Consider the following 24,189-nt stretch of genomic DNA (forward strand, 5'->3'; position numbering starts at 1 on the left):
TATGGTAAGTGCAGACCTCCCTGTTGAATGCTTGCTTGGCAATGACTTAGAGACTTCAGCTTGGGCTGAAGTGGAGCTCAGGACCCATGCAGAAATGCTAGGAATCCCTGCACATGTGTAGGTCACAGGCCAACATGTCTAAAACTGAGCAGGCCCTGGATTCTGGAAGAATGGAACAGGTGCCTTCCAAGAAAAGGAGGAGCAGTAGGGTTAAGGCCGTGCCTTCCTCCCTGCCTCAGAGTGAGGATCAGTCTCTTGAGGGAGACAATCTTAGTCCTGAAGAAGGAACTGTCTCAGAGGAACTTGAGCCTGATCAGGTTGAGTTCTTGGGGACAGGGGGCCCTTCCAGGGCAGATCTGAGCCAGGACCAGCTGCGCTGTCCCTCCCTTGAACCCCTCCGACAGCAAGCTCCTGTGGAGGCTGCTGGGAGTGCCAGTGGGTCCCATAGGATCTACTGGGATGATGGACTCATGTACTCAGAGAGTAGAGACCCCAAGCCTGGTGCAGCCAGGAGGTTGGTCATACCTTTGAAGTTTAGGGGCTTCCTTCTTACCTTGGCCCATGATATTCCCTTAGCAGGTCACCTCGGCCAGAACAAGACTTGGGATAGAATTGTCCTTCACTTTCTTTGGCCCCACATGTCTGAAGACACCAAGGAATTTTGTCGCTCCTGTGTCACCTGTCAAGCCAGGGGTCCTGAAGTGATGGACTAACCTGATCCTGAAGCGACGGACTGGCCTGATCCTGAAAGGACGGGCTGGCCTGATTCCTGTTCCAGAAGTGACAGGCTGGCCTGACTTCTGAAGTGACTGGCTGCCTGACTCCTGAAGTGACGGGCTGGCTTGACTCCTGAAGTGCACGTGACTCTTCTTAAAGCCGGCACGAGGACGGCCTCGCCATCGCATCTGATGCTCGGGTGGGAGAAGGGCACCAGGGCCGGTGCCAGACTGCCCTGTCATCAGGATGGATGGAGGACTCGGATTGATTACCTGGCTCCGGATAGCTTATTGATCCAGCCAAGACAGATCAGCTGCTAAGATATAAATAGGGCTCCATGTCCCGCGTGCGCACACAGGGGGCTCCAAGGCGGTCTCCGGCAAGACGAGGGGGCGACATGTACCTGCAGAGCCTGCTGTGCAGCCTGGCCCTGCTCGCGGCCTCCGGCCACCTCAACACCTTCCCTGCCTTCCCTGAGCAGAGCGAGGCCGTGCAAGGTGAGGATGTCACTCTGGGAGCAGTGCAAGGTGAGGGATGTCACTCTGGGCAAAGAGCAATGTGAGGGATGTCACTCTGCATGAAGTGCAAGGTGAGGGATGTCACACTGGGAACAATGCAAGGTCAGGAATGTCACTCTGGGAGCAGTGCAAGGTGAGGGATGTCACTCTGGGAGCAGTGCAAGGTGAGGGATATCACCCTGGGAGCAGTGCAAGGTGAGGGATGACACACTGGGAGCAGCGCAAAGTGAGGGATGTCACTCTGGGAGCAGTGCAGGGTGAGGGATGTCACTCTGGGAGCAGTGCAAGGTGAGGGATGTCACATTGGGCATAGTGTAGTGCAGGGTGAGGGATGTCACTCTGGGAGCAGTGCAGGGTGAGGGATGTCACACTGGGAGCAGTGCAAGGTGAGGGATGTCACACTGGACGAAGGACAAGGTGAGGGATGTCATGCTGGGGGAGGTGCAAGGTGAGGATGTCACTCTGGGCGAAGTACAAGGTGAGGATGTCACTCTGGGTGAAGTGCAAGGTGAGGATGTCACTCTGGGTGAAGTGCAAGGAGAGGATGTCACTCTGGGTGAAGTGCAAGGTGAGGGATGTCACGCTGGGTGAAGGACAAGATGAGGGATGTCACTCTGGGCGAAGTGCAAGGTGAGGGATGTCACGCTAAGTGAAGTGCAAGGTGAGGGATGTCACACTGGGAGCAGTGCAAGGTTAGGATGTCACACCGGGAAGTGCAAGGTGAGGGATGCCGCCCTGGGAGAAGTGCAAGGTGAGGGATGTCACTCTGGGAGCAGTGCAAGGTGAGGGACGCCATACTGGGAGCAGTGCAAGGTGAGGGATGTCACTCTGGGCGAAGTACAAGGTGAGGATGTCACTCTGGGCGAAGTACAAGGTGAGGGATGTCACGCTGGGTGAAGTGCAAGGTGAGGATGTCACGCTGGGTGAAGTGCAAGGAGAGGATGTCACTCTGGGCGAAGTGCAAGGTGAGGGATGTCACGCTGGGTGAAGTGCAAGGAGAGGATGTCACTCTGGGCGAAGTGCAAGGTGAGGGATGTCACGCTGGGTGAAGGGCAAGGTGAGGGATGTCACTCTGGACGAAGGGAAAGGGGAGGGATGTCACGCTGGGTGAAGTGCAAGGTGATGGATGTCACACTGGGAGCAGTGCAAGGTCAGGATGTCACACTGGGAGCAGTTCAAGGTGAGGGATGTCGCCCTGGGAGCAGTGCAAGGTGAGGGATGTCACGCTGGGTGAAGGGCAAGGTGAGGGATGTCACTCTGGACGAAGGGAAAGGGGAGGGATGTCACGCTGGGTGAAGTGCAAGGTGAGGGATGTCACACCGGGAAGTGCAAGGTGAGGGATGTCGCCCTGGGAGCAGTGCAAGGTGAGGGATGTCACTCTGGGAGCAGTGCAAGGTGAGGGATGTCACACTGGAAGAAGGACAAGGTGAGGATGTCACTCTGGGCGAAGTACAAGGTGAGGATGTCACTCTGGGCGAAGTACAAGGTGAGGGATGTCACGCTGGGTGAAGTGCAAGGTGAGGATGTCACGCTGGGTGAAGTGCAAGGAGAGGATGTCACTCTGGGCGAAGGGCAAGGTGAGGGATGTCACGCTGGGTGAAGGGCAAGGTGAGGGATGTCACTCTGGACGAAGGGAAAGGGGAGGGATGTCACGCTGGGTGAAGTGCAAGGTGAGGGATGTCACACTGGGAGCAGTGCAAGGTTAGGATGTCACACCGGGAAGTGCAATGTGAGGGATATCGCCCTGGCAGCAGTGCAAGGTGAGGGATGTCACTCTGGGAGCAGTGCAAGGTGAGGGACGCCATACTGGGAGCAGTGCATGGTGAGGGATGTCACTCTGGGCGAAGTACAAGGTGAGGATGTCACTCTGGGCGAAGTACAAGGTGAGGGATGTCACGCTGGGTGAAGTGCAAGGTGAGGGATGTCACGCTGGGTGAAGTGCAAGGTGAGGATGTCACGCTGGGTGAAGTGCAAGGAGAGGATGTCACTCTGGGTGAAGTGCAAGGTGAGGATGTCACGCTGGGTGAAGGGCAAGGAGAGGATGCCACTCTGGGCGAAGTGCAAGGTGAGGGATGTCACGCTGGGTGAAGGGCAAGGTGAGGGATGTCACTCTGGACGAAGGGAAAGGGGAGGGATGTCACGCTGGGTGAAGTGCAAGGTGAGGGTTGTCACACCGGGAAGTGCAAGGTGAGGGATGTCGCCCTGGGAGCAGTGCAAGGTGCGGGATGTCACTCTGGGAGCAGTGCAAGGTGAGGGATGTCACACTGGAAGAAGGACAAGGTGAGGATGTCACTCTGGGCGAAGTACAAGGTGAGGATGTCACTCTGGGCGAAGTACAAGGTGAGGGATGTCACGCTGGGTGAAGGGCAAGGTGAGGGATGTCACTCTGGACGAAGGGAAAGGGGAGGGATGTCACGCTGGGTGAAGTGCAAGGTGAGGGATGTCACACTGGGAGCAGTGCAAGGTTAGGATGTCACACCGAGAAGTGCAATGTGATGGATATCGCCCTGGCAGCAGTGCAAGGTGAGGGATGTCACTCTGGGAGCAGTGCAAGGTGAGGGACGCCATTCTGGGAGCAGTGTAAGGTGAGGGATGTCACTGTGGGCGAAGTACAAGGTGAGGATGTCACTCTGGACGAAGGGAAAGGGGAGGGATGTCACGCTGGGTGAAGTGCAAGGTTAGGATGTCACACCGGGAAGTGCAAGGTGAGGGATGTCGCCCTGGGAGCAGTGCAAGGTGAGGGATGTCACACAGGACGAAGGACAAGGTGAGGATGTCACGCTGGGTGAAGTGCAAGGAGAGGATGTCACTCTGGGCGAAGTACAAGGTGAGGATGTCACTCTGGGCGAAGTACAAGGTGAGGGATGTCACGCTGGGTGAAGGGCAAGGTGAGGGATGTCACTCTGGACGAAGGGAAAGGGGAGGGATGTCACGCTGGGTGAAGTGCAAGGTGAGGGATGTCACACCGGGAAGTGCAAGGTGAGGGATGTCGCCCTGGGAGCAGTGCAAGGTGAGGGATGTCACACAGGACGAAGGACAATGTGAGGATGTCACTCTGGGCGAAGTGCAAGGTGAGGGATGTCATGCTGGGTGAATGGCAAGGAGAGGATGTCACTCTGGGCGAAGTGCAAGGTGAGGGATGTCACGCTGGGAGCAGTGCAAGGTGAGGGACGCCATACTGGGAGCAGTGCAAGGTGAGGGATGTCACTCTGGGAGCAGTGCAAGGTGAGGGACGCCATACTGGGAGCAGTGCAAGGTGAGGGATGTCACTCTGGGCAAAGTACAAGGTGAGGATGTCACTCTGGGCGAAGTACAAGGTGAGGGATGTCACGCTGGGTGAAGTGCAAGGAGAGGATGTCACTCTGGGCGAAGTGCAAGGTGAGGGATGTCACGCTGGGTGAAGTGCAAGGAGAGGATGTCACTCTGGGCGAAGTGCAAGGTGAGGGATGTCACGCTGGGTGAAGTGCAAGGAGAGGATGTCACTCTGGGCGAAGTGCAAGGTGAGGGATGTCACGCTGGGTGAAGGGCAAGGTGAGGGATGTCACTCTGGACGAAGGGAAAGGGGAGGGATGTCACGCTGGGTGAAGTGCAAGGTGAGGGATGTCACACTGGGAGCAGTGCAAGGTCAGGATGTCACACTGGGAGCAGTTTAAGGTGAGGGATGTCGCCCTGGGAGCAGTGCAAGGTGAGGGATGTCACGCTGGGTGAAGGGCAAGGTGAGGGATGTCACTCTGGACGAAGGGAAAGGGGAGGGATGTCACGCTGGGTGAAGTGCAAGGTGAGGGATGTCACACCGGGAAGTGCAAGGTGAGGGATGTCGCCCTGGGAGCAGTGCAAGGTGAGGGATGTCACTCTGGGAGCAGTGCAAGGTGAGGGATGTCACACTGGAAGAAGGACAAGGTGAGGATGTCACTCTGGGCGAAGTACAAGGTGAGGATGTCACTCTGGGCGAAGTACAAGGTGAGGGATGTCACGCTGGGTGAAGTGCAAGGTGAGGATGTCACGCTGGGTGAAGTGCATGGAGAGGATGTCACTCTGGGCGAAGGGCAAGGTGAGGGATGTCACGCTGGGTGAAGGGCAAGGTGAGGGATGTCACTCTGGACGAAGGGAAAGGGGAGGGATGTCACGCTGGGTGAAGTGCAAGGTGAGGGATGTCACACTGGGAGCAGTGCAAGGTTAGGATGTCACACCGGGAAGTGCAATGTGAGGGATATCGCCCTGGCAGCAGTGCAAGGTGAGGGATGTCACTCTGGGAGCAGTGCAAGGTGAGGGACGCCATACTGGGAGCAGTGCATGGTGAGGGATGTCACTCTGGGCGAAGTACAAGGTGAGGATGTCACTCTGGGCGAAGTACAAGGTGAGGGATGTCACGCTGGGTGAAGTGCAAGGTGAGGGATGTCACGCTGGGTGAAGTGCAAGGTGAGGATGTCACGCTGGGTGAAGTGCAAGGAGAGGATGTCACTATGGGTGAAGTGCAAGGTGAGGATGTCACGCTGGGTGAAGGGCAAGGAGAGGATGCCACTCTGGGCGAAGTGCAAGGTGAGGGATGTCACGCTGGGTGAAGGGCAAGGTGAGGGATGTCACTCTGGACGAAGGGAAAGGGGAGGGATGTCACGCTGGGTGAAGTGCAAGGTGAGGGTTGTCACACCGGGAAGTGCAAGGTGAGGGATGTCGCCCTGGGAGCAGTGCAAGGTGCGGGATGTCACTCTGGGAGCAGTGAAAGGTGAGGGATGTCACACTGGAAGAAGGACAAGATGAGGATGTCACTCTGGGCGAAGTACAAGGTGAGGATGTCACTCTGGGCGAAGTACAAGGTGAGGGATGTCACGCTGGGTGAAGGGCAAGGTGAGGGATGTCACTCTGGACGAAGGGAAAGGGGAGGGATGTCACGCTGGGTGAAGTGCAAGGTGAGGGATGTCACACTGGGAGCAGTGCAAGGTTAGGATGTCACACCGAGAAGTGCAATGTGATGGATATCGCCCTGGCAGCAGTGCAAGGTGAGGGATGTCACTCTGGGAGCAGTGCAAGGTGAGGGACGCCATTCTGGGAGCAGTGTAAGGTGAGGGATGTCACTCTGGGCGAAGTACAAGGTGAGGATGTCACTCTGGACGAAGGGAAAGGGGAGGGATGTCACGCTGGGTGAAGTGCAAGGTTAGGATGTCACACCGGGAAGTGCAAGGTGAGGGATGTCGCCCTGGGAGCAGTGCAAGGTGAGGGATGTCACACAGGACGAAGGACAAGGTGAGGATGTCACGCTGGGTGAAGTGCAAGGAGAGGATGTCACTCTGGGCGAAGTACAAGGTGAGGATGTCACTCTGGGCGAAGTACAAGGTGAGGGATGTCACGCTGGGTGAAGGGCAAGGTGAGGGATGTCACTCTGGACGAAGGGAAAGGGGAGGGATGTCACGCTGGGTGAAGTGCAAGGTGAGGGATGTCACACCGGGAAGTGCAAGGTGAGGGATGTCGCCCTGGGAGCAGTGCAAGGTGAGGGATGTCACACAGGACGAAGGACAAGGTGAGGATGTCACTCTGGGCGAAGTGCAAGGTGAGGGATGTCATGCTGGGTGAATGGCAAGGAGAGGATGTCACTCTGGGCGAAGTGCAAGGTGAGGGATGTCACGCTGGGAGCAGTGCAAGGTGAGGGACGCCATACTGGGAGCAGTGCAAGGTGAGGGATGTCACTCTGGGAGCAGTGCAAGGTGAGGGACGCCATACTGGGAGCAGTGCAAGGTGAGGGATGTCACTCTGGGCAAAGTACAAGGTGAGGATGTCACTCTGGGCGAAGTACAAGGTGAGGGATGTCACGCTGGGTGAAGTGCAAGGAGAGGATGTCACTCTGGGCGAAGTGCAAGGTGAGGGATGTCACGCTGGGTGAAGTGCAAGGAGAGGATGTCACTCTGGGCGAAGTGCAAGGTGAGGGATGTCACGCTGGGTGAAGTGCAAGGAGAGGATGTCACTCTGGGCGAAGTGCAAGGTGAGGGATGTCACGCTGGGTGAAGGGCAAGGTGAGGGATGTCACTCTGGACGAAGGGAAAGAGGAGGGATGTCACGCTGGGTGAAGTGCAAGGTGAGGGATGTCACACTGGGAGCAGTTCAAGGTGAGGGATGTCGCCCTGGGAGCAGTGCAAGGTGAGGATGTCACGCTGGGTGAAGTGCAAGGAGAGGATGTCACTCTGGGCGAAGGGCAAGGTGAGGGATGTCACGCTGGGTGAAGGGCAAGGTGAGGGATGTCACTCTGGACGAAGGGAAAGGGGAGGGATGTCACGCTGGGTGAAGTGCAAGGTGAGGGATGTCACACTGGGAGTTGTGCAAGGTTAGGATGTCACACCGGGAAGTGCAATGTGAGGGATATCGCCCTGGCAGCAGTGCAAGGTGAGGGATGTCACTCTGGGAGCAGTGCAAGGTGAGGGACGCCATTCTGGGAGCGTTGCAAGGTGAGGGATGTCACTCTGGGCGAAGTACAAGGTGAGGATGTCACTCTGGGCGAAGTACAAGGTGAGGGATGTCACGCTGGGTGAAGTGCAAAGTGAGGATGTCACGCTGGGTGAAGTGCAAGGAGAGGATGTCACTCTGGGTGAAGTGCAAGGTGAGGATGTCACGCTGGGTGAAGGGCAAGGAGAGGATGTCACTCTGGGCGAAGTGCAAGGTGAGGGATGTCACGCTGGGTGAAGGGCAAGGTGAGGGATGTCACTCTGGACGAAGGGAAAGGGGAGGGATGTCACGCTGGGTGAAGTGCAAGGTGAGGGATGTCACACCGGGAAGTGCAAGGTGAGGGATGTCGCCCTGGGAGCAGTGCAAGGTGAGGGATGCCACTCTGGGAGCAGTGCAAGGTGAGGGATGTCACACTGGAAGAAGGACAAGGTGAGGATGTCACTCTGGGCGAAGTACAAGGTGAGGATGTCACTCTGGGCGAAGTACAAGGTGAGGGATGTCACGCTGGGTGAAGGGCAAGATGAGGGATGTCACTCTGGACGAAGGGAAAGGGGAGGGAAAGTGGAGGGAAAGTGGAGAAGTGTGGCTCAGGGGTTAGAGGCGGCAGACCCGGAAGCTGAGATCGGTCCTGGACCAGGGTTCAATTCCCCGCCTCGGCGGGTCTTAAGCTCAAAAATTCCACGGACTCGATAATTCTCGTTCCGGTGCCTTCTCGACTCACGGGTTCACACTCTGCAACTCTGGGCAATAGCTTGCTTAATCTCCACTACGGCCCCTCGCGGCGGGATGCCTGGCTTTCACCTTGTGGATACCCTGCTGGGGTTATCTCACAGGGAAATACCAGGACGGGTTCCCAAGGCAAGCGCCTTGATGCCTTCGGGTGATACGTGCGCTATATAAATCTCAATACATTTACATTTACAGGGATGTTACGCTGGGTGAAGTGCAAGGAGAGGGATGTCACACTGGGAGCAGTGCAAGGTGAGGGATGTCACACAGGACGAAGGACAAGGTGAGGATGTCACGCTGGGTGAAGTGCAAGGAGAGGATGTCACTCTGGGCGAAGTACAAGGTGAGGATGTCACTCTGGGCGAAGTACAAGGTGAGGGATGTCACGCTGGGTGAAGGGCAAGGTGAGGGATGTCACTCTGGACGAAGGGAAAGGGGAGGGATGTCGCCCTGGGAGCAGTGCAAGGTGAGGGATGTCACACAGGACGAAGGACAAGGTGAGGATGTCACTCTGGGCGAAGTGCAAGGTGAGGGATGTCACGCTGGGTGAAGGGCAAGGAGAGGATGTCACACTGGGAAAGTGCAAGGTGAGGGATGTGATACTGAGAGAAGGGTGAGGTGAGGGATGTCACACTGGGAGCAGTTCAAGTTGACGGACGTCACTCTGGGCAAGGTGAGGGATCTTTGTGCAGCTAGGATGGAACTTACCATCAAGCATGCAACCTTTAATGATAGCACACGCCAAAAATATTGTTACTTACTTCCTATGACCGTTTATGCCGATCCGTCAGTATAATTAATATATTTATATCGTTCTAGAGGCAAGATTCCATCCGGTAGAGGCTATTCTTGTTCAGATTGCAGGACAGCTTGTGTTTTTAAACTGGGATCAAATCTGTATTCAACGTCTGTTGCAGTAAGAAGATTGCTGATTGTATCCTTCTTGGATCTAACGCCTTCGCAGTTTGGATGCTGGCCTTTGTAACAGCTTCTAAAGCTGGTACTGGAGTTACGACAATAATGCGTTTTCCCTGGGCCAGTGCTCTTTCTCTTGCTACAGCAGTCTGAACGGCTGTCAGTATTTTTTCAGTTGAAGTGAAACGCATCTCTGCATTTGTGTACAGGTGTGATTTGTAAGAGATTGGTACCGTTTCTCCTTCATTAAAAGTCAAATAAGTGTACCCGCATTGACCCTAATTATTCAGATCGCCAAGTTGCATACGTTTAAGTGTGTTTGGAAGTGTTTGAAAGCAATCATGTCTTCCTGGTGTAAACAAAGAACATTAGTATGTTCTTGTGTCCGAACTCTGGCTGAAAAGTCAGGTTTTATTAAGTCATAGAAAGGTTTTACTCTTTGGGGCATATTCTAAAGGACAGCCAGCAGCGAAGGGGACTACAATCCCCATCCATATAGCGTCAGGGTGTCTGTGATGGATGAAACCAGCAAAGGAAGTTGTCAAATTCCATCCACTCTAATTAATATGAGAGCAAAGTATACTTTACGTTAAGTGATAAAAACCAGAACCGAGATAAGTCCAGGTGACAAAATGCATTCAGTCACACAGGTGTAAGGTAGACCATATAATAGGGATAATCACAGGTTCCAAACCATGAAAAGCCTGGATCCGCGGCCCAGTCCTGCCTCCTTCCGAGATGTCGTCGGGACACCCTGACGCTATATGTTAGGAGTGCCTCATAGATGCCCTGAAGAAGTCCATTTGTTTGGACGAAATGCGCTGGCTGTTCATTTCAACATGATCTGTTTAATATTTTGAATAAACAAATAATTTGAAGAAACAACTCGACACGGATCTGATAATTTGCTGTGTGATTGCTCACTTTTTAGTGGTGCCCCTTTCGCTCTTGTTTAACATTGTTGATTCCAGGAGGCAGTGGGGGCTCTCACTGTGTGCACACGCAATTTTGGGTACTTCCCAATCCCAATATATGTATAATAAATAGGGATGGCAGATCAGGTGCTATTTTTTTGTAGGGTTCCACTATCCCAACTTAATGATTTTTATTAAACATTAGGAGATGCTCTTACAGAAAGGTTGGCGATTCCTGCCCCCCACAGTCTTTGTGGGGCGAGCAGACGAGGAGGGGCTCTGCCTTCTTTCTGAGGCTACTGCAGGACAGCTGTCCTCATTCTTGGTGCGGGCTCAGCTGGTGGTGGCCAAGGATGGTGGGCCACACACTGCCACAGTGGAAATGAGGTGGACTGAGGTATGGGGCCGCTGGAATCATACCATTGTGCGGTGGTGCAGTCCTTTCAGTGCACTTGGGAGATAACATGAACATTTGTTATTCATCCGTGTATTTGTTGGGGAGCAGCGCACACTGCACATTGTCGATTCTTCCACATTCCTTGACGTAGCACGTCCCTGCATCGTCACTGTTTTTTTCTATTTTGGGTTTTGGGTTCATGGGCGGTGCCTTTTTAGTCGACGTCACTTCTGTTGTTAGGTTTACAGCTGCTTCTGCTTGTTTGGTAGGTTCCAGGTCATTTGAATAATTGCCACAACAGAAAACAAAAGGACAAGGCACTAGAAACCTGCACCAGTCAGGATATTGAATGGTAGTAAAAAACAGAAGAATGGTGCAAGGAGCCGGGAACGCGAGCTCTCTACGTCCCCACTAATTGGGAAACCCAAAAACACAGAACCAAGCTGGCTCAGCACACACGTACGGTCATACATAATCGTTTATAGGAATTCTATACCCAAACATTGAACCGTACATGAAGAAAAACAATTGTGCATTAAGAAAGTGCCTTCCAAATTAAACAAATCGACAGTCAGATTAATGAAAAAATATATTCTTTTATTCTCTTTTTCATGTTTCTTTTGTTAAAACCACAGCACTGAATTCATGGCCGACGCGGCGCGTTTCGTCCCAACGGGACTTCTTCAAGGCTGTTGTATTTATAAATCTCCCATGGATGATTCACATCAAAGTAATTGTGACGAAGCTGAATATTTATATAGTGTAAGGGGAGACGCTGCGCTCGGTCAGGGACTGCTGTGGGCTGACATCCGAGGACTCCAGAGCCCAGGAACCAGCGGGGGCCGCAGAGCAAATCGGCAGCCCCTCCCACCTCACCTGAAGGGCTTCAAAGACTCCTTGCGCCTCCCGCTTCGCGGGAGACGCTGCGCTCGGTCAGGGACTGCTGTGGGCTGACATCCGAGGACTCCAGAGCCCAGGAACCAGCGGGGGCCGCAGAGCAAACCGGCAGCCCCTCCCACCTCACCTGAAGGGCTTCAAAGACTCCTTGCACCTCCCGCTTCACGGGAGACGCTGCGCTCGGTCAGGGACTGCTGTGGGCTGACATCCGAGGACTCCAGAGCCCAGGAACCAGCGGGGGCCGCAGAGCAAACCGGCAGCCCCTCCCACCTCACCTGAAGGGCTTCAAAGACTCCTTGCGCCTCCCGCTTCGCGGGAGACGCTGCGCTCGGTCAGGGACTGCTGTGGGCTGACATCCGAGGACTCCAGAGCCCAGGAACCAGCGGGGGCCGCAGAGCAAACCGGCAGCCCCTCCCACCTCACCTGAAGGGCTTCAAAGACTCCTTGCGCCTCCCGCTTCGCGGGAGACGCTGCGCTCGGTCAGGGACTGCTGTGGGCTGACATCCGAGTACTCCAGAGCCCAGGAACCAGCGGGGGCCGCAGAGCAAATCGGCAGCCCCTCCCACCTCACCTGAAGGGCTTCAAAGACTCCTTGCACCTCCCGCTTCGCGGGAGACGCTGCGCTCGGTCAGGGACTGCTGTGGGCTGACATCCGAGGACTCCAGAGCCCAGGAACCAGCGGGGGCCGCAGAGCAAACCGGCAGCCCCTCCCACCTCACCTGAAGGGCTTCAAAGACTCCTTGCGCCTCCCGCTTCGCGGGAGACGCTGCGCTCGGTCAGGGACTGCTGTGGGCTGACATCCGAGGACTCCAGAGCCCAGGAACCAGCGGGGGCCGCAGAGCAAATCGGCAGCCCCTCCCACCTCACCTGAAGGGCTTCAAAGACTCCTTGCACCTCCCGCTTCACGGGAGACGCTGCGCTCGGTCAGGGACTGCTGTGGGCTGACATCCGAGGACTCCAGAGCCCAGGAACCAGCGGGGGCCGCAGAGCAAACCGGCAGCCCCTCCCACCTCACCTGAAGGGCTTCAAAGACTCCTTGCACCTCCCGCTTCACGGAAGACGCTGCGCTCGGTCAGGGACTGCTGTGGGCTGACATCCGAGGACTCCAGAGCCCAGGAACCAGCGGGGGCCGCAGAGCAAACCGGCAGCCCCTCCCACCTCACCTGAAGGGCTTCAAAGACTCCTTGCGCCTCCCGCTTCGCGGGAGACGCTGCGCTCGGTCAGGGACTGCTGTGGGCTGACATCCGAGGACTCCAGAGCCCAGGAACCAGCGGGGGCCGCAGAGCAAACCAGCAGCCCCTCCCACCTCACCTGAAGGGCTTCAAAGACTCCTTGCGCCTCCCGCTTCGCGGGAGACGCTGCGCTCGGTCAGGGACTGCTGTGGGCTGACATCCGAGGACTCCAGAGCCCAGGAACCAGCGGGGGCCGCAGAGCAAACCGGCAGCCCCTCCCACCTCACCTGAAGGGCTTCAAAGACTCCTTGCGCCTCCCGCTTCGCGGGAGACGCTGCGCTCGGTCAGGGACTGCTGTGGGCTGACATCCGAGGACTCCAGAGCCCAGGAACCAGCGGGGGCCGCAGAGCAAATCGGCAGCCCCTCCCACCTCACCTGAAGGGACGTATAAGACAGCCTTGGACTCCCGCGCCGCGGGACGCGCGCGGGCGAAGCCCGGGCAAAGGGCGGGCCCTCTGTGGCCCTCAGGGGACTGAAGGAGACTGGACTGGGCCTGGACCCTTATTTTTCCCCTTGTGGACCATTTTCGCGCCTGGAGTGTGTAAGATATCTGATTATTTCTTTATATTGAGCTGTATAGGTTGTTTTAATACTCAGTGCTTAGATTGAAGGGTACCTGTTTGCAAGTATTAGTTCCATTTATATTTATAATGTCTAAATCCAAAAATGATAAGGCACCGGTGGGTCCCGCTACTCTTGATAATTTCCTGGTTAGGAAAGTAAGCCAGATAAATAATAACAGGCGTGCATCATTGGGGAAAAGCACTGTGGTAGGGGAAATGGCTTTTGAAAACTCCCCTATCAGCCCGTTACAAGGATGTGTAATTAACTCGACTGATGTCATTTCTATTGACCCTCCAGTGTCCATTTTAGTTAACGTGGAGGCTCATTCTGACCCTCAGGTGCTGTCATGTCCTGATACTAGTGTGTTACATGAGCCCCAATCAGAAACCAGGAACAAAATCACCACGGACCAAATCTCCGCATCACTCCTTCGAAACTCCCCAGCCCTCTCTTCTAACACCAACGAAGCCGCCGCCAACCTCACCCTATGGTTATCCAACACCGCCGACACCTTAGCACCACTGAAAAAACGTCAAAGCAAACCTGGCAGCAAGAAGGCCTCATGGTTCAACGATGATCTCAAGAAGTCCAAGAAACTCTGCCGCTCCCTCAAAAAGGCCTGGAAAAAAGACCCAACCACCAGCACCAAGGACGCCTTCAAAAGCGCCACCCGCACTCACCACCAATTGATCCGAAAAGCCAAGAAAACAGCATTCAAGGATCGACTTGACAACAACGCCCACAACAGCAAGGAACTTTTCAACATCGTCAAGGAATTTTCCAATCCCTCGGCCAACTCCAACGACATCACCCCCTCTCAAATCCTCTGCGACTCCCTAGCCTCATTTTTCCACAACAAGATTGCAGACATCCACAACAGCTTTGACAACCAACCCGGAAACCAACCCACCCTACCATTTGCTGATCATCTTCCCCCCGTGAACACCCTTAACGACTGGAACCCAATCTCCACTGAGGACACCATCCGCCTGATGAATTCCATCCACTCAGGATCCCCCACAGACCCATGTCCTCACCACATCTTCAACAAAGCAGACTCCATCATAGCACCGCACCTCCGAGACGTCATCAACTGCTCCCTCAACTCCGCCACCTTCCCGGAAGACTGGAAACACGCTGAACTCACCGCCCTTCTGAAAAAACCAACAGCAGACCCCACCGAACTCAAAAATTACCGCCCCATCTCGCTTCTTCCATTCCCTGCCAAAGTCATCGAGAAAGCTGTCAACAACCAGCTCGCCGCCTTCCTCGAAGCCAACAAATCCCTCGACCCCTCACAATCTGGCTTCCGAGCAAAACACAGCACTGAGACCGCCCTCATCGCAGCAACAGACGACATTCGAACTCTACTGGACAATGGAGACACAGTCGCCCTCATCCTCCTTGACCTCTCTGCAGCTTTCGACACAGTCTGCCACAGCACCCTTTTACAACGCCTCAATAACATCGGAATCCAAGGAAAAGCACTTGAATGGATCACCTCGTTCCTCACCGGTAGAACCCAGAGAGTCCGCCTTCCTCCATTCAAGTCCGAGGCCTCTGAAGTCATCTGCGGCGTACCACAAGGATCCTCACTCAGTCCCACCCTCTTCAACGTATACATGAGCCCCCTCGCGGCCATCGCACGCCAACACAACCTCAACATCATCTCTTACGCGGACGACACTCAACTGATCCTTTCCCTCACCAATGACCCCAGCACCGCCAAAACTAACCTACACGAAGGAATGAAAGAAGTTGCCGAATGGATGAAACAAAGCCGTCTGAAACTGAACTCGGACAAAATAGAAGTCCTCATCTTAGGTACATCCCCCTCTGCATGGGACGACTCCTGGTGGCCAGAAGCCCTCGGAAAAGCACCCATCCCGACAGACCACGCACGGAACCTAGGCGTCATCCTGGATTCTTCACTTTCAATGAACAGACAAGTCAGCGCCGTATCCTCTTCCTGCTTCAACATTCTTCGCATGCTCAGAAAAACATTTCGCTGGATCCCTTCCGAAACAAGGAAAACAGTCACCCACGCTCTGGTCACGAGCCGACTGGACTACGGAAACACCCTCTACGCAGGTACTACCGCAAAACTCCAGAAGAAACTCCAACGAATCCAAAACGCCTCAGCCAGGCTCATATTAGACATCCCACGCAACGAACACATCTCTGGTCACCTTAAAGACCTCCACTGGCTACCCGTCAATAAGAGGATCACTTTCCGACTGCTAACCCATGCACACAAATCACTCTACGACATCGGACCAGAATGCCTCAACTCACGACTGTCCTTCTACACCCCCTCCCGCCAACTACGTTCTTCCAACCAAGCCCTCGCCACTGTACCTCGCATCAACAAGACAACCATGGGAGGCAGATCCTTCTCATACCTGGCTGCTAAAACATGGAACTCACTCCCCGCTTACCTTCGCCTTACCCAGAACCACCTAGCATTCAGAAAGCAACTTAAAACTTGGATATTTGACAAGTAATCCTCCTCCCCTTCCTAAGCGCCTTGAAACCCTCTGGGTATGTAGTGCGCTATACAAATTCCATGACTTGACTTGACTTGACTAAGAACTTGTAGAACACTCTCTCAAAGGGTAAATGGGAAGCAAAATAAGTCTAAAAATAAGGATGGTAAGGCAATTATCAGTCCTGCAATACCAACCCCTTTTGTTTTTATGGGCACTAACAATGATGGTAATGGAAATGGTGTAAGCATAACTCCTGACCTTCTAGCTTCACTTATAAAAAATCTAGAAGCTTCTTTGACAACTAAAATGGAGGAGCTCATTAAACCATTAACGAGTAAGATAGATAACCTAGCAAAGGAAGTGACAAGGCTGGGTGGTCTGTTATCAGCAAAGAATAGTGTCACATCTTGTGGAAGTGTACCCTCTGGGAGGAAAGGTTTAGAACTTGCCGATATCAACGATATATGTAATAAGGCAAGGGGGAATGCTGCTGTTGCAGTGGCCACTGGTTCTGAAACCCCTATTCGTCCAGATATCCCTGTGGCTGCGGCTCCGCCAATACCATCTATAAAGCAAATAAACAGTAGAGCACCCAGACCCCCGAGGTACAATCGCTATCTTAATTTACCACCAGATTGTGCTCCGTTTGTGGCTGTACTAACTAATGTGCCCCCCTGCGGGACTCATCCCGCATCTCCTTTTGATGAATGCCAATCCTCTCTGAAAAATAAAACTGTGTCTTGGCTCAATAAAAACTGTGGGTTCCCTGTTTCATACTCGGACCAAATTATGACAGTAAGACGTGTAAATTGGGTAGGGCCGTCAAAAAAGACTGGGACAGGGGACTGTATAGTCGTAAATTTTAAGCACCCCCAGCACGTGGCAACTATCCTTCTGAGAGCTTCTGCATTGGTATATAACATGAATAGTATTTGTGTACGCCCCTTGGGTTACTTTTATGCGCATCTGTGTAAACCTACACCACAACAGAATTTAACCAGGCGGGGGTTTGAACCCTATACTCCTGTGCAGGAGTCTCTGTTTCTCTATAATGTTACTAACCCTTGTGGGTCAGGGGGGCCTATTAGAATTCATAATAGGAGTCCAAGTGACGGTCATCATCAATATGGGTTGAATCTAAATACACAGAATAGATTCGAAATGTTATCCGGTCTGGAGCAGTGTGACTGACTGGGGGCACCTGCGGCTCAGATTACTAGGGCTTCAGGTGAAACTACAAATTCTTTGAACCCGGTGGGTAAAACTTCAGGAAACCTTGTTGTCTCCTGGAATATTGCTGGTCTTGCGGCCAAAATGTCTGATGTAAACTGGGTTACCTACATCAAGCAGTTTTCTATCATTTGTCTCCAAGAGACCTGGGAGTTGGGCTGTAATCTGTTTTTAGAAGGGTATAAGGCCTTCTTTGTGCCGGCCTTGCCTTCATTGCGGGGAAGGCCCAAGGGGGGTCTTGTAGTCTTTGTTTCCATATTGATACCATGCAAAGTACGGAGACTGGTGGCTCAGCACACAGGGGTCATGGGACTAATTCTATCTGGTGGTAATGTTCTTGTGGGACTGGTGAATTTTTATAATGCTGCTTTTGATAGTGCAGGTTTGAATCATATCCATGCTCTTAATTCCTTTGTCTCTAATTTTATGGAAAAAGTGGGCCATAATCTCATGATTTTGGGGGATTTTAATCTGCATCCATGTGTAGATCCATTGCACAAGTGTTTATCAGAAATGACCTGTGCTCGTGCGGATTGTCTGCATATGGAGCACACCATAGAGGGGGAAATGTGTAATGACTTAATGAATGACCTTGACCTCTCTTTGGCTATGTCTTTAAAGGACCCTTCATACTGTTTTGACATCCCTACTTTTAAGGGACATGGCAGGGGTACCTTCATTGACCATATACTTGTCTCTAGGACTATGCAAACTTTTTTAGATTCTTTCTGTATCCTCCCTAGTGAATTTAGTGACCATAATCCTGTCACAATCTGTTTGAACTGTCCCTGGGGAAAAAATTGTCCTATAAGTACTGTCCAAGGAAGATTGGGCACAACAGATGGGAGGAGGCGGTTAAAATGGTCAATTGACTCTGCGGATGCACTCTATAAAGACATCTCTGAAGGGTGTGCAGAGGACATTGACGTTTGTATCAACGGGGGAGGTGAACCTAAATTAGTTCTAGAGGCTTATCAAAATATAGCGGAGAAGGTGTCAGCGTTCCTATCTGTTCCTAATAAAACCCAGGCAAAAGTAGGACCGAGATGGTTTAGCCATGATTGCACCGTAGCTGCTCGCAAATTGAGGCTTGCTTTGTCAGCTTCCCCGAGGGATCGGGAGGTTGTAAAACTGTGTAGAAAAGAATATAAGGCTATTACTATCTCCCGTAAGGAGCTACTGAAGAAAGAGGCGTGGGAGGAATTGCTTGACCCCTCTACCCTGAATAGCAGCACCAAATTCTGGGCTTTGGTTAAGAAACCTTTCTTGATCGAGGACCCTGATGACGGAATTGTTTGCTGTATAACCAAAAAGGAATGGGAAGGCCATTTTAAAAGTTTATATTATTCTGAAAATTCTGGATCTATGGTTGTTGCCCCCTATGATAGGGTTACCCCTATTATTTTTAACAAAAGTGAGGTCTTGGCAGCCATAATGGGCCTCACTGCTAATAAAGCGCCGGAGCCTGACGGAATACCCCCTGATCTTTACAAGTTTGATCCAGCTTTTTGGGCTCCCATTCTGGTCGCTGTATTTAATGCGGCGGCCACAGTGGGGTGTCCAGAATCTTGGGGACTATCAACTATAGTCCCCGTATTCAAGAAGGGAGATAGGGGAAGTGCACTTTGCTATCGACCCATATCCCTAATTGATTAAATGGTTAAGATCATGGGGAGAGTTATACTTCAACGCCTAATAAGTTGGTCGAATGAAAACCACATCTTGTCAATCTCTCAATATGGCTTTTGTGAGGGGCGCTCAACTATAACTCAGTGTCTCAACCTGTTCCTTATTCTGAATAAATATACTGTCGTTCAGAAGGGAGCAATTCATCTTGCCTTCATGGATCTGTCCTCAGCCTTTGACTGTGTCAACAGGGGGAGGCTGTGGAGGACCATGAAGGACAAGGGAATAGATGGGGGTATTGTGGAGTTCCTTGCGGATCTGCACAATGAAACAAGAGCCAATGTGAGGTATTCTTCGACTGGGGAAACCACAGGTTGTTTTCCAATTAATAAAGGTGTACTTCAGGGGTGCATTATGGCCCCTTACCTTTTTAATTTTTATATAAATGACCTGGAGGCTGATTTACAGGAAATAAAATCTGATTGTCCTACGGCGGGTGCGAGGGGTATTCCTCTGCTTTTATATGCCGATGATGCGGTCTTAATTTCACGAACTGAATTAGGTCTTCAGGCACTTTTGAATGGATTTAATAAATTTATGTCTGATAGGGACCTTACGGTCAACAATTCAAAATCTTTCATAATGCATGTCGGCCGTCAACCTAAGAAGAAGTTCAATTTTAAACTAAATGATGTTCCGATACCCATCACCCAGATGTTTTCCTACCTGGGTGTTTTATTTGATACAAAGATGAGTTGGGCCCCACATTTGGCCAAGAAGAAGGGGGAAATGTCCAGGGTAACTGCTTCTATCTTCAATTTTGCCTCTAAATTGGGAAAAAAGCCAAACGGGGCTATGATGAAACTATACAACGCTAAATCCATAGCCACTGCAGTGTACGGAAGTGAGATATGGGGCTACACAAACAGTGATCAACTTCAAATAGTTGAAAATAAATTTTTAAAACGTCTGTTGTGTGTCCCTGGGAGCACACCGAATTTAGCCGCTCATGAAGAACTTGGCTGTTTACATTTATCGGACATTGTTGGACTGAAACCGTTGTTGTGCTGGGTAAAACTTTGGTTAAGTGATGCAATCCCTCTGACCCACTTGATAGTGGAGGATCTTTTATCGCTTGACCACTCAATGCGTGTACCCTGGCTTAAATATTTGAAGTCGCAATTTGTGAAGCTTGGCCGACTGAACCTGTTTGATAACCCGGGGGATATAGTTAAGGGTGATGTTGCTGCAATTAAGAGAGCTTTTTACCTGAACCGTAATGCTGCAAGAGATGAAGTAGAGCTCCTGAAACCTAACGTTAGAATGTATATCATGTTGAGAACTTGTAATTCAATGGAATTGTATCTAACATGCTCCTTCACCACCCATGAGAAATTTTTGCTGACCCGCTTCAGGTTTAACATCTTTCATCAGCTTTTAATTAGACCCAAGTCGGACATTTTTAAGAAACCAGCAGCTCCCTGTGGCTGCGACGGGAAGTCTCCACAGGACATGCTGCATTTTATATTTTTATGTACATTTTATGAATATCCACGAAAGCGGTACCTGGTTACTCTTTTAAAGAAATTAAATTTTAACCAGATCAGACCCGCCCTTATGTACTTACAGTTGCTGCATTCGGACAGTGTCCTCCAGGTGTTAGAATTCTTAAAAATGACTATGAGACTAAGAAATTGTTTGGATGAGTAAATGTGCATTAACTGTAGTTTATGGCACTATTGCACTTTATTTCGTATATTCTGTATATGGACCTTACTTGCATCTCTTATTCTAATTCTGTCAATGCACTCCTTTTTTATGATATATCTGAGTTGTATGCAATTTAAGATTGACTTTGTGAGTATTGTGATGTTTTTATTATGAATTGTCTAATTGTGTGTACTTTTATGGATTGCAATATATCCGAAATAAAGTCAATTTGATTTGATTTATTATTATTTTATTATAGTGTAAGTCTTAGGGGGAGGTTTACAAGCCCCTTGCGCCACTTTTGCGTCACTTTTAACATGGGAAAAGTGACGCAAAATTGGAGCAAGGGGCTTGTAAATCTGCCCCTTAGTGTTTTAAGAAGAAAACAAACTACTACTTCACATCGGGAGTGTTGAAATATATGAATGTGTTAAGTGTATCTCGATGCCGTAAGATAGCGTCTGGTTTCAAAAAGAGGTCTGACCTCTTTTTGAAACCAGACGCCAGGGTTTTAAGTGGGATGAAAAAACTGGGGCGTCTCTCAAAGGGGCGTGGCCAATGTAACTAAGGGCGTGGCTTAAAAATACATAAGCTAAAAATCTGTGCTCAGCATAGTGTGCCGCCCGAATTGTATTTTTTTGTTTCTGTCATTGCATGCAGACATATGATACAAGAAGTAACATCATACCTACAAGAAGTCAGGACTATTAGCTTTGTCAATGGTTGTTAGTTCCATAAGATAAATAAGCAGCAACTATGGCTTGCATATCATATTGCAAAAGCTTTCACTTAAAGCCCTGGTGACACCACAACAATGTTGCTGCTCCTGAGTTTGAAAAGAGAAGGGAAATCCAGAGAGAAAATGACTCTCTTTAAAGGATTTCGCGTCCCCTACCACACTCACCTGACAGAGCCCGATAGAGATCTGTTTCGAGGCCTCCTGGTGCTTTGACCTGGTGAGACCCGGCCCACTTAAAGCCCTGCCAGACGCTACCATTTGAATGATTGGAAGCTTCTTACATTTTGAGGAGCTCCCCCTGATGAAGGGCTGGTCCCGGCATGCATGGGGTCGCGTGGCAGGGACGGACATGTGTTCCTCTGGCTATTTAACACTACAAAGATTGATGAAATTCACTTCCATAAAATGAAGCTTGAATCAATGTTGATTCATTTTCGAACCAAAGTCTTTTGTTGCTGTTAAGAGACGTCCATATTCGATCCGTCTCTGGAGGGCCATGTGGGGACGTTCCCTCGTTTGGAAAACGCAATTCCCTGGACCCTGAGGCCTTTGCTCAGAGGCGATGACCGACCTCACAAGGATGGCTGTTGATCTGCGCCGCAGTGAAAGTGCCTCTTGTTCCTCTGTCTTGTTCCTGTTTGCTCTCTCCAGGGGGCCCTCGCCTCCTTTCACAGGCCACGAGCTCCCCTTCTTTGAACCCACACCCCATTAGCTGGCCTCCGCTAGCCTCCACATTAATCCCACCTACCGTTTCATGAGGTCTCACGGCCCCCACTTCTAAGCACCTCTGAACCCCCCTTCCCCCTCCCCCCAAAGAAACACGAACAGCTGCATGGGGGGGGCTCCTTGTGAGCACTGGATCTGCAACAAGAACCAAACAACACGACTCCTGGACTAACCAGTGCCCTAGAGTTTAAGAGCAAAGTGCGAATTCAGCATAACGCGCTTCAAAACTTCGCCAGGGATACTAAGCGCTATATACATGAACTTATGATACGAAAACTACAACAACCTACTTGCCAACAGGACACGCTTCTCTTCAACATGCATCGGAGCACTTCAAACAAAAGACCCTACACAATATACACGAGACATGTAGGCGGCTGTCACAGCGCTACAGACAGTAAACACCCAAACATGCCTCACTGAAGCTCCCAACGCACACCTTGACGCAAGGCGCTGTGAGAGGAAACACGGTGCAGGGACAGAGCAGCTGACACGGAGCAGCTCTGCCACCTCCTGGCGGGAGCAGCTCCACCCTCTCTCCTCTTAGTGCAGGTACTCACAGTACGTCCTGCGGGCTGCAGGGGGCGCTCCTGGCCTTCACATGGTTCCAGCTGAGTGACTGCTCTGGGCTGCTGCTTACAGCTGAAAGCACCAATATTCAAGAATGTGTCACAAAAAGGGAAAAGCGTTTATTTGCGGGTAACCGAAGTAAAAGAAAAGAAGCAAATACGTTCCCTGCGACCGCAACTTAAGGATCACATTCGTTTTTCAACACATTTAGCAACAAATGTGTAAAATATGACCAGGTCTCTCCAAAATTGGAAAAGTGTATTTCATTGACTTGCGGAGGCGTTATACCTTAGAACATCAGCACAGATACGTGCATTCAGAAGAATTTTATGTAAGAAAATGATTGTTTCCAAAAATGAGCGTAGAAATATCCATGCCTCCTCACGCCCTGACAACAACGTTAGTAGTAAACTAAGAGGCAGGTCACTTGGTGGCCAGGGTTCTCATTATACATGGACAACATTACAGTTTATTAACCCATACGCAAGAGGTCTGTGCAGCATAAACCCTGAACTCGTGTATTTCACATGGGCTCCTATGTGTCATAATGAAGAAAAAGGAGGAAAAGTGAAATCAGGCAGTTGCCTAGGATCAAACAGTTGGTTGGGCCAAGTGGAGAAGCCGGGATTGAGACTAGATTTTCTGGGTACTTCTTTTTTACACTTGTGTCTCTCAAGGTAGCGACAGCGAGCAGAAAGGCTCACCCCAAGGGGCGGTGGAGGAACATCAATTCAGATACAGAATAGCACAGTATTGTTAAATCTATGACTCTACCAGAGGCTCGGAACTTAATTCAGAGGGCAGTAAGGAAAGAAACCCTTAAACAATTTCCATGACTCACAGACCACACCTAGTATGTGTAAATGTAAATGTACAGCAATTTATATAGCGCAAATCACCAACCGGTTTCTAAGCGCTTGCTTAGGGAACCCGTCCTGGTATTCCCCTGTGAGATAACCCCGGCAGGGTATCCGCAAGGTGAAAGCCAGGCATCCCGCCGAGGGGCCGTTGTGGAGATTAAGCAAGCTATTGCCCAGAGTCGCAGAGTGTGAACCCATGAATCGAGTAGGCACCGGAGCGAGAATTGTCGAGTCCATGGACATTTTAGGACTCAAGACCCCGCCGAGCCGGGAATTGAACCCTGGTCCCGGGCTGACCTCTGCTTCCAGGTCTACCTCCTCTAACCAGTGAGCCACACTTCTCTATGTGATTGACTTCCTCTACGCCCACCTTTGCCCCCCACAAAGCCCCACTCCCACCATGATGCCATTAATGCGGCCTCGGGCACGCCACAGACCAGAGTTTGTGGCCCCTGGGGATATGTTTGTGAGCAATTGGTAAAGCCCCAACCCTTGTGCTGTGTCATTGATACCGTGAACCCACAGCCCTCTGGTCTGCATCATCCCACAGTATCCCGCAGGGCTGAGCGGACCCGGGGCATCTCCATCCCTCGATCACCTTCACACCAGGCAGGCGCAGCAGCCCCTGGACCTATGCACTGATCAGCGAACCATACACATCTCACTGTCAGTCAATCACTCAATCAATTAGGAGCTTGTAATGCGCGACTGCTCTCCCATGAGGGTCTCGAGGCGCTGGGGTGGGGGGCGGGGCTGCTGATCCCTCTGGGCGTGGAGGTTCACTCGAAGAGCCCGGTCTCGAGGTCCTTTCTGAATTGAGTCAGCGACGAGGATTGCCGGAGGTGGAGGGGCGGGTGTGCCAGGTCTTGGCAGTGACGTGGGCGAAGGATCTTTCTCTGGTTTTGTTCTTGTGAATCCGTGGGA

General features: G+C 51.6%; 1 protein-coding gene across 1 annotated transcript in view; it reads left to right on the top strand.

The window, feature by feature from the left end:
• Window positions 1-1,095: 1,095 nt before the first annotated feature.
• LOC147689472 (uncharacterized) overlaps window positions 1,096-24,189 on the top strand; it is a 61,092-nt gene continuing 37,998 nt past the window's right edge. The window contains exon 1 of the mRNA XM_086940112.1: window positions 1,096-1,214. Within this exon, the coding sequence (XP_086796238.1) occupies window positions 1,115-1,214 (100 nt within the window). The 5' untranslated portion in view covers window positions 1,096-1,114. The remainder of the gene's footprint in view (window positions 1,215-24,189) is intronic.

This window comes from Lissotriton vulgaris, chromosome 10 (genome assembly GCF_964263255.1).
Source record: "Lissotriton vulgaris chromosome 10, aLisVul1.2, whole genome shotgun sequence".
Classification (NCBI taxonomy): Eukaryota; Metazoa; Chordata; class Amphibia; order Caudata; family Salamandridae; genus Lissotriton; species Lissotriton vulgaris.